General features: G+C 44.4%; 1 protein-coding gene across 4 annotated transcripts in view; it reads right to left on the bottom strand.

Annotated features, from left to right (window-relative positions):
• Positions 1-10,329, bottom strand: part of exoc1 (exocyst complex component 1) — a 17,395-nt gene extending 7,066 nt beyond the window's left edge. Inside the window, exons 1-13 of one of the 4 annotated variants that reach the window (XM_062555683.1) lie at positions 10,173-10,329; positions 9,539-9,673; positions 9,129-9,259; positions 8,472-8,631; positions 7,686-7,703; positions 7,011-7,198; positions 6,590-6,817; positions 6,185-6,317; positions 5,569-5,678; positions 5,013-5,081; positions 3,649-3,798; positions 3,128-3,236; positions 1,227-1,271 (exon numbers count right to left, since the gene is read on the bottom strand). In XM_062555683.1, the coding sequence (XP_062411667.1) occupies positions 1,227-1,271; positions 3,128-3,236; positions 3,649-3,798; positions 5,013-5,081; positions 5,569-5,678; positions 6,185-6,317; positions 6,590-6,817; positions 7,011-7,198; positions 7,686-7,703; positions 8,472-8,631; positions 9,129-9,259; positions 9,539-9,662 (1,465 nt within the window). In that variant the 5' untranslated portion in view covers positions 9,663-9,673; positions 10,173-10,329. The remainder of the gene's footprint in view (positions 1-1,226; positions 1,272-3,127; positions 3,237-3,648; positions 3,799-5,012; positions 5,082-5,568; positions 5,679-6,184; positions 6,318-6,589; positions 6,818-7,010; positions 7,199-7,685; positions 7,704-8,471; positions 8,632-9,128; positions 9,260-9,538; positions 9,674-10,172) is intronic. The other 3 variants (XM_062555684.1, XM_062555686.1, XM_062555687.1) reach the window with 3 other exon arrangements.
• Positions 10,330-11,006: the final 677 nt, after the last annotated feature.

Below are 11,006 nucleotides of genomic sequence, written 5' to 3'. Positions count from 1 at the left end.
CACAAGAAGCAAGCAACAACTATGTTAATAGGTCGTTATAAAATCATAATTAAAACCAATTAACTAGGGACTAGATTAGGTGCAAAAAATAAATCCCTATGGCAAATTATGTGCCATCCATTTTGTAAAAAAAAAAGTCAAGGTTTAATTAAGACAGAAACCAAAAAAATCCCATCTTAATCTCTTATCCCCCTGGATTAAATATGATATTGTTCTCTGCTCTTCTTAATATCTTCTACCCTTAGAATTGTTTATCTTCTTTTTTCTCTATTAATTTGTAAATGACTCTCTATTACCTATGTGAGTTATGGTCTACAAGTAAATTTGCCTTGCCACAATTTGAGGTGAAATAGAAATGAAATCTCAAACTCTGCCCGGTTCCTACTCTGTAACACACCAATAACAAGAACATCTTGCACGGATACAGGCGTTGACTTGTTATCACTTTAACAGACTTACGAACAGTAAATCTATTGAACTGCGGGACATCAAGAGACCGAGAGGGCCTTAATGGCACCAATAAAACAGTAAAGTATAAGTGTGTTCCTATGGATCTGCCAGTACTTGAAAGCAAACAGACCCTGACGTTCATACATGATTTGCTGTTAGTCTGCCGTTCACATGACTGAAACCTGTGCCTGCAGCTGAGCCACACGTGCTGAGAGTGTGCCCTTTGATCTGGTCATCAAAAGACAGAAATTGCCCCGAGTGTTTATAACTGGTTTGCTTCTGCTTATAATTGGTAAACCTGTGGTCTAATGGGCTGGTTCTTACTCTACATTGATAAAGAGAGCGCACTAGCTAGACTCTGTCCATGAGTAATATGGTGTCTCAGGCACACAGACGAAAACTACAGTGTGTGATTAAATGTATACTTGGCAGCGCTGGCTGATTCTACAGGCTAATGTCTGTGCATACGGTGTGCTGCAGAGGCTGATACATAAAGCATATACGACAGTTATGTTCTGCATCTATGTGATGTGAACTCTGTCTAGAGAATAAGCGATTACAGTAAGAGCCCTCCAGTGAAGTCAGTGTGCCTTTGGTACTTTCAGGTTAAACTCACATCAAAAGAACATCAATTCAAGGGGAAGAGATGAATGTAAATGCGTGTATCAAACCATGCTTGTGTCGTGTGTTTGGAAACGTGTGTGTGTGTATGTGTGTGTGTCTATGTGTGAGAGAAAAGCGTGTTTGAGTGTGTGAGGCGTGTGTGTTGTACTTACTTTCGACCTCCTGTTTGAGAGCACTCTCTTTCCGCGGAAGCGTGGCTGGCAGAAGGTTAGAAAAGGCAGGCACCAGAGACAGAGACTCGTTAGGCATAGGGCATGCAGTGAGGGGAGGGGTGGGTGGCAAGGGGTAGGTAGGTAGGCATGGGGTGGGGTAAGAGAGGAGGGGGGTCATGGGGGACACGTCAAAGGGTTAAAGGTCATAGGTCAAACACTGACATGCGCTGCAGTGGCTCAAAAGGTCGCTTTCATCTGAGTTTTAGGTTCACTTAAAAAAAAGAGAGAGCTGCACCGGAAATATTGAATACAGCATGCAGAGAATAAACCTCCTGCCATTTTAAAGCTTACCAGCAGGGGGCGATAGAGAGCTGTTTAAAAAATGCAAGTGAAAACAAACACCCAGTAAAACGGATGCAGACAGCTGAAGGATGTATATTGGTTGTTCTGTTGTGGTATTACAGAAACATTGTGGTGTGGGTATGAGAGAGCAATATCAAATGTAATGGTGATATCTGTCAAAATGAAATCTGTGTAAAAAATATCTGAATGCTACATGTAGTCAAAGTTGCAATATGAAGTTTGCATTGAGAAAAGGGGAATATTTACATAGGTTAAGATTTATAGTAAATTGGTTTTCTAATATCCCACTACATTCTATTCATTTTTCTGTTTCACGTGACGTTCTGCATTTTATACGTTTTTATAGACCATGTTAACACCAACAAATGAGCAACAAAGACATACTATAATGTATAAAATACAGTCTATTATGTACTCAGGCGTTGTGAGACTTGGCCTTTTGTCATCGTACAGGGCCCAACTTATTGAGAATTGTTTTGACGACAAAAACAACATATTGCAACTTTTTCTCCCACTTCCGTTCCTATTGCAGATTTCCGATACATGTAGCCTGCAGAGCCACGTTCTGTCGGGGTGCAGGGACGTGGCGTGACGCTACAACGGGGGAGTCTAAAGTGCTCTGGTGAGCAGTGATTGCAGCCAAGCGGAGCATGTCAGCAGAGCACAATGGAGACAACACAGACAGACACGTCAGCTGGGGTTCCATCCCACGCGGTCGCGTGGTTTAAGAACAGTTCGTAAAATAAATAAGCAAATAATAATAGATAGATAGAATCACAAAAAAGAGCACTTCCATCTGCAGTGTTATGGAAATGGAAACGCCAAATCAAGGGAGGACCTCTGAACAGCTGTCTGATATAAACTAGAGGTTGTTAAAGTTTTAAGGCAATGTTTGTAGAAATGGCTAATAAAATTGCAACGAATATAATTTAATACAAAATAAACCCGTTGTCCTCAAACTCAGTCGCATTACACCTTTAACAAATAGTGAGCCAATCTACCTTCCTCTGTGATGCAAAAAAGCAAAACCAATTCTACTTTATTCGCTTTGAAAGCCATTAATGCGCATTTCAAATGTTTCACGTCAAGATTTCTTTAGGATTTAAATAGTCGAAAAGCGCAATAAATCGCTGTATGGAAGCCCAGCTACAGACATGTACATGTAGCACAGTGCACACAGACAGCTGCCTAGTCTGACTCTCTAACACAGACATAAATACACTGCAGCACTTATCACTAAAAGTAGACATGAACTGCAAGAGACGATGAACAACAATGTGTCATACGTTAATAACAGTAAAGAAAAAAAGTGAAGTTAAAAAAATTAAAAATAAACACACACTGACTCACACCACTTATGGCTACTTAAAACACACAAACATAAAGCGTCTGATGCCACATTATAGTGAGTTCTTTATGTCATAGCCTTGAGCCGGGGGACTACACACAAACAATCTCAAAGTGAACACACGCACGCACGCACGCACGCACGCACGCACGCACGCACGCACGCACGCACGCACGCATAAAATCCTTACCGAACTTCCCCTTTGCCTCCTTGGTAGTGCCAGCCATTTTGATTTTGGCCCCTTCAAAGAAGTCTTTGATTTCCCTTTCATACAATCTGGACATGTAGTCAACATAGGTCTGCAATATGAGAGACAGAGGAAACACAATCTATTAGCAACAAAACTATCATTGCTCACAAAGAAAGGAGAAAAAACGGTTGTGCTATCATTTCCGAGTTTACAAACTATGGTAAACTCACTAGGCAATGCAATGGCTCAAACAGGATGCTTCATGTTTTTTTGTAGCATTTTGAATGCTATGAAAGCATATTTGAAGGTACGTACGTGTTGCATGAAATGCACAGCATACTGAACCATGGCAAGTATGTTGAAAAGTGACGGTTATAAAATCAACTGTACATTGACTATTATATCAGAGGCTTGCAGGTGATATGAATGATGAGAGCGAGGATGACAATGACGACGATGATGATGATGATGAGGATGGTGGTTGTGTGCTAGAGGCGATGAGGAAGAGGAAGGGCTCTTACCCTGGACAGGCCGTCGTACTTCTCCCTCTGGGTGTTCTTGAGCCACTCCATGAGCTTGGCGTAGCGCAGCAGGTCCCTGTGCAGCGGGCTGTGTTTGGGCAGCGCCAGGTCAGGCGTGTGCTGGGACAGCGTGGAGCTCTGGTCATGGCCCTGGGGGGGTGGAGAGGGGAGGGGAGGGGGGGGGTTAACAGGCGCCTGTGCTTATGAAAGCACACACACACACACATTAAAAAAAAACAATGCACACCAACTATACCAAACAAGCACACAACCAGCACACACACACGCACACACACGAAAACCCCCAAACACACACCATCACACACAACTATACCAAATAAGCACACACACACACACACACACACACACACACACACACACACACACACACACACACACACCAGAAAGCAGGAGCTTCTGCCCTTCTTCTGAAAAAAATCAGAAATCTTCACACACACGCAAATCAGATCCAAAACCAGCAGCAAACTCCGCTATCCACAAACAAATCAATCACATGCAAAGAAACACCCACACACACACCCACACACACACTACATGTCAAGGCCAGGGATTGGTGTTATGATGGACCTTAAAGAGCTGGTTTGGTCAGAAGCTTTATCTGGTGCAGAAAGATGCTGATTAGCCACACTAGACACCATCACAATATCATAAAGTCGTCCCCTGATGACCACCAACCACAAGGGGAGCATCTAACCCTACTGAAACCTACTGCGCGTGGTTTCATTTCTCAGCAATTGTCTTTATACCGCTCACAGTTAGAGCCAGAGCTGAGGGTTAGGGTGTGTTCAACAAAGCAGCGCTGGCATAACGGGTCCTCCTCGGGTCTTTGGGGCATAGGCGTCTTGTGCACTTGCCTGGCTGGAACGCAACATGCTGAGTGCACAGGCAGAGCGGCGAACCCATCCCAAGTGCAAACACCTCTTTCTCTCTCTTTCTCGCTCTTTCTCACACACACACACACACACACACACACACACACACACACACACACACACACACACACACACACACCTCAAACTCATTCAAAGTGCACACAAAAAAAGCGCAGTGCTTAGTACTTCCCAGCCACAAGGGGGTGCTACAATGGTGCTAAAATGAGTTGACAACGATGAGAGCGGGGTAGCACGTCTGGGTTAATTAAAGGCTTTGGGTGAGGAAGTCTTTGATTTTCTTAGATGGAGGAGAACAAGTTAAGTCTTCATGAGCACAAGCCATGCTCTTCACGGGAAACCAGGGCATTGGATGAAGGGGTTTTGGGTAGGGGTGGTGGGCATGGTTAGACGAAGAGGAAGTGAGGTCACATGTTACGTCGGAGGGGGCGGGTGCTGGACAGGTGTACTCACTGGGAGTGACAGACAGGAGGACCTATAGAACTGAGGGATGCTCATTTTGAAGTGACTGAAGTGGTTGAACTGACAAGGGGGACAGAGGGACACAGAGACAGAGAGAGAGAGAGAGCACAGAGTTGCGTGATGTGGGGTAACAGAGCGAGGCAAGGCGGCCAATCAAAACACAGGAGCAGGAGACAAGAGACCAATCAGATTCAGGATAGAGAAGAAAAACAGCCAATAAAAAGAGAAAGACAGAAGAACAGACAAATAATGGAGAAACAGGGAACATTCAAGCGCCAAATATGTATACACTTACACTATAAAACAAGATGAAATTCATCCCTCTTGAAGTGATCCAGGACATTGTGGAACTGGTCAGATACTGTACATTTACCTGAGTGACTGGTTGGCGGTTGGTAGTGTTAGTGACCAATGAAGCTATGAAGGAATATAGCTCCTTTACAAGATGCTACTCTATATTACAGTGGGTGGCAGCAGGTGAGCTGGGCAGGTGAAAAGGTCACAGGTGTGTGTGTGTGTGTGTGTGTGTGTGTGTGTGTGTGTGTACCTGATGTACAAACACGTTGTTGAGGTGGTTGGTGAGGCGGCGGGCGAAATTGTCTCTCAGTTCGTTGAAGAGCATCTGCTGCTGCTTGACCGCAGCCAGCTTATCGTGACCTAAAGGAAATTATTTTGAACAAACACAGACCACACACATGAGCACATCACTTCAACATGGACAAAAATGTCTGCCAAATACCAGCCCGACCATAACCCCCAATCGCCATGTTGTTTTGCCCGTTTATACCTTAAACCATTACCGTCACACCGGTGTAAAAATATCTGGGCTCAGTAAATTCAACATGGAATTTTAGAACCTTACATTGTTGCGGAATAGAATCTTCTTTTACGATGTTCTAAACTGCTCGATGGTGTTTTGAGCCCTCAACGTCGTCTTCCAGACAGCGCGGCCATTGTCATCTTAAAAGGCACCTAATCCTAAACCTAACCCTGACCCAAACCCTAATCTTATCCCATGCCTAACCCTAGCGCCTTCCAGGCAGCGCTGCCTTGAAGACACCGTTGGGGGCTTAAAACACCAAGAAACTTCTAAACTCCCCTGCTGATATGAAGGGTTGGGAGAGGACAGACAGTAGAGGGGAGAGGTGGACAGGTGGACACACCCGGCCTGAGAGCCACGTTCATGCACTGCAACAGGGCCTCCGACGCGTTGATGCAGGCCTCGATGCCTTTGGGGGAGGACAGGTCACCCTCCTGAAGGGCCCGGATGTGTCCTCTGGACAGGTCCATATGGTTCTGCAAACATACGGAGAGAAATATAAAGAAACAAAAAAAAAGAAACGTACTGTAGTACACTAGGAATTTAGGAAATATTTTACTTTAGCTATAGTGCTATTTTACTGTAGCTTTAGTGCTGAAAATATTGTGACATGCATGCCATGAAATAGGACTGTACAAAGAGATCAAACCAGAATGAAAACATGGCGAATGAGAAACAAGAGTCCACATATCCTACGAGCCTATTCCAAAAGTGTCTGCCTCCTCGACCCCCTCAAACAGTGCCTCACCACCAGGAACTGGATCTCGTCCAGGAGTTTGCCGTTGTTGGAGTTGCTGATCTGGATGAGGCGGTTGCTCTGGGAGATCTGGTCCATCTGGTCCTTGACGCTCTGGAGCATCTCCTCGTAGCTGCTCAGCTTGCCCTCGATGGTGTCCACCTCCCTCAGGGCCTCGTCCAGCAGATCCATCAGGATGCTCACCTGCTTCTCTGACGCCATGATGGACTGAATGTTTGCCTGAGGGGAGGGAGGGAGGGAGAGAGAGTCTTAAGTTGGATGGAGTCTTAAGTTGGTGAAATTTCACCAAAGTCGGAGCAGAAATCAAGAATTTTTTATTTCTCCATGTGAAGGCTTTTTCCCAGATCCCATCCCCTTTGGCAGTGGTTGCCACTCATGCCAGCAGGTCTAGGAGGGCTTCTGTTCCACTCACCCCATCCAGCACTTGCAGCTCTTTGGAGAGTTTCTCGGCGAAGGCCTCTGCGTTGGAGATGGCGTACTCGCACACCTCCATCATGCCCTCGATGTCCTGCTCCTCGCGCGTGTTCAGCTCCTGGTAGTCGTCCAGCGCGTCCTCGTCGCCGCCCGCAACGCTCTGGCTCTCGCTGCTCGGAACGGACTCTGTTTACACACACACACACACACACACACACACACACACACACACACACACACACACACACACACACACACACACACACACACACACACACACACACACACACACACACACACACACACACACACACACACACACACACACACACACACACACACACACACACACACACACACACACACACACACACGCACGCACAATGAATACACATGTATACTTAGCTAGAAGCTACAGCAACCAAGATCCATACACAGACCTTTACCACTCACGCCCTCACACAACACAACATCCACAGTGCTGTTATGGCTGTATGGTGTGCAGTGTGGTCGGTGAGCGGGTGGTTTAGGACAGATGGCCTGACATGGAAGATGCTATGGAAACGGGGCGAGGTAGCCGGGGCGGAGGGGGGGGTGGGGGGGCGGGGGGGGAGTATGAGAGGTCTGGAGGGGACATGATGGAGGAAAAAGTAGAAAGAGTTGCAGTACCAACCTTCAGCTTTAGGAAGCTCTGGCCAGTGAGAGGTTTTAGAGAGAAGAGTACAGAACAGAGATTAAGCCTTACAAGCCACACAGAGCCATGCTTCAGTTCAGTTCAGTCAGGGGAAAAAAAGCAACATCACGCAACAAACAACAGAAAATATCCGAAGCGTTAAAGGTGTCTGCCATTCTTTAGAGCCTATTGCAGGAAGAAAATCAAATTATGTTCCCCCTGATTTGTGCAACAATGTGGGCTAAAACAAACGAAGGCTTAACACCACAAATTAGTTAGGACCTCTGTTCATTGGCCTCTGTTCATTGGTTAAGCACCCCCCTCCCCCCAACCCAAGTCACTGAAGTTCACAGAGAAGCAGATGTGTCTGAGCAACACTTGACAAATATATGCAGAACAAGAAGGTGCAATTGAGTCTAAAATGAAGCTGAAAAGGGCAGACGTTAATCATAGGAGTTACAGTTACAGTTGAATAGGGACAATAGAGGAAAAACAAAGAGCAAGTTTGTAGTATTGGAATGAATGAATAGAGGAGATTCATTCCAGAATGTCCTAAATCAAACTTGCTCAAGGTGCAATACAGCACCTGTCACTCACAGTAGCAGGTTAGATTTTAGCATTCAAAAGTAAATCATATTAGCAGTAAATAAATGGCAGTACAATAAATGTTAAGCACTATACAGACTTTCCTTACAGTATGTAACTCTTCTCTAACTGGCGCTATGCATGTCATTTCCTGATATAGCCGACAGTAAATATAATTTCAGACATTTGGGCGTGTCCTACCTTCCAGAAGCTGAGCGCTGACATTGACAAACTCCACCTTCTTGCGGAGGTAGCGCTGGTTGAGCTTCCAGATGCAGGAGATGAAGGAGTTCTTCTCCGCTGTGCTGCTCGCCACCCAGCGATACACCTTCTCGAAGTGCAGGTCAAACTCAGGGTTTTCCTGGGAGATTTACAACAACACACCCGCAACAGAGGTGAAATAAATGGCAACTATTCTTGCTGATTCTAGACTTACAGTACCACCTGACTATAAAAACAGCACTCACAGATGCACTTATTCATTATGTATTCGACCTCACTGATGCACTTATTCATTATGCATTCAACCTTTTTTTTTCAAATTTCCCTAGAATTGATGTGTGAATTGTTTTTAAAAAGCTTAAATTGTTTAAAGTTTACCATGTTGTAATTGGCTTTGGCTAAAATGAATCAACCAAATGATGTAATGTAATGAATGACTGATAGATAGGCCCATACAGACATTGGCCGGGTTTCCCAGATCCTTTAAGAAGCTCTTAAGTGCTAAGAACTTCTTAGGAGCATTTTTAGAACGTTCTTAGAGTGCACCTAAGAAGTTCTTAGCACTTAAGAGCTTCTTAACGAATCTGGGAAACCCGGCCATTGAGTGTGAGATCTTTCTGAATCGTGACTACAGACCTTGTTGGCGTCTTTGGCATCCACCTCGGTGAGATCCCGCAGCTCCCATGCCATCTGCCGCTTGTAGAAATCCCCCTTGTCTGACTTCTTCACCTTGACCACTTTCACCTGCACAGGTCGCTCTGTGGTGACTGCAATGCAAGTGAGAGAGTGACTCCAGAGAGTAGAAACAGTCTCAGAGAGTGTCTGCCATAGAACAAGCTGTTTGTCCCTGCTGGGTTGTTGTGCATGGCTGAGAATAAAATTAGTTACGTAAAGGCTGCAAAATTGTTCAGCTTCCAGGATAACTTCATGCTGTCATGCAAAGTATGATAAATCTGGGCTCTAGAGGTAAACATTACATTCCATTTATTTTTCAAGACGTTAATATAGGCCAACAGGGAATCTGATGAAGATGATCGGTCTTTTACCTGTGGCGCAAAGAAAGCAATTCTTCTTTTTCTTCCCTGCTTTGCATACATTGACAATGCTGAGAAGACGCTCATCATTGGGAGTGAAAATGTCTCTCTGGAGGGCATGTTTGATCGCTGTCATTTTGGTGTTGTCTGTAAAAAAAATAGGAGGGGTTGACACTGTAAACTGTCTGAAAACAAGCGTCAGTAACATTTACCTCAATAGGAAGGAACAGAATACGGTGTTTTTAATGACGGATGGTTTAATATTCTGCAACTAGGCTACTTGACTACAACATGCGGGAAAAATAAAAATGTCACTGACGTAACCGATGTTTACTGTAGAAGTACAGTAAGCTATGTTATTTAGCCAGTTGAAAGTTAGCTAACTAGCGAGAGAGGCATAAAGCATTTTGATGACCTCAATCATGTACCATGAGCTTGACACTCAAATAACAGAATTGGACATTACTTCACAAGTGCAAGGGAACTTTGATATTTACTAGAACTGCTTGTTTTAACAGTCACTGTAGTTCAAGTATGACAGTCGACTAGCTGGAGAGAGAGCGAAGCATTGCATGATGCTAAAAGGGAGGTGTCTTCTATCCGACAAAACGGGAAAATGCTTGCTTTTGGATCGCAGTCAACTCACCTTACACGTTCCAGTTATGACCAGTTAGCTCGGTATTAATTACACCTTGTATTGTCTTTCACGTCCATTTAGAATTATGTTTTCAGAATAGCCCTTCAGTGTAAGTTCATGATTTTTGTTTTGTGCAGACAGCTGTCCTGTGTCCTAGCCCTGCTACTTCCTGTTTCCGGAGACACTATCACATGACGTCCTCACGTCGAGTCGTCTCTTTGCGGAAAGCTGGTGGGGCAAAAGAAGAGACAGAAGTTAATTTAGTGCTAGTAGCCTAGGCCTAGTCATTAAAAACGGAGATGAGAATTATGAAGAGAGGAGTCTAGCAAGCCTCCAGCAAAGATAGAAATATAACATGGTAGCCTAGCTGTTTTATAATATTAGGCTATATTTTTGGGAAGATTCGAGATTCAAGATTCAGCTTTGTCATTCCAACATTTTCATTCACAGAAATGAAAATATTAAAGCAATTAAAATAACTAGGTATAAAAACAATTATAAGAAATTAAATTATGGGTAAAACAAATGTATCAACCTATCCAATATATCTACCATTGCAGTAGGCTATGCACAGTGAATAGCCTTGTTCAGGGTGCTCAAGTCAATGAGTAGGCTAGGCTAAGTTCAGTGTGTCAGGAGCAGTCTATGGTCAGATTAGAGAAAAGGTAATGAACTTATCAGTCTAACAACAGTTGGGAAGAAACTGTTCTTCCGTCTGGTTGTATGCCTTGATGCTGCATTTAGCCTATCTGATTGGAGGGGGGCAGGATGAGTGTTATCCTTCATGATGAGGAAGGCTCTGTTTTTGCACCTGTCCTCTAAAGTGGGTAAACTGCAGCTGAT

The sequence above is a fragment of the Sardina pilchardus genome, chromosome 15 (genome assembly GCF_963854185.1).
Source record: "Sardina pilchardus chromosome 15, fSarPil1.1, whole genome shotgun sequence".
In the NCBI taxonomy this organism is placed as follows: Eukaryota; Metazoa; Chordata; class Actinopteri; order Clupeiformes; family Clupeidae; genus Sardina; species Sardina pilchardus.
The sequence above is the reverse complement of the archived record's forward strand: the minus strand, read 5'-3'. Positions and strand labels throughout refer to the sequence as shown.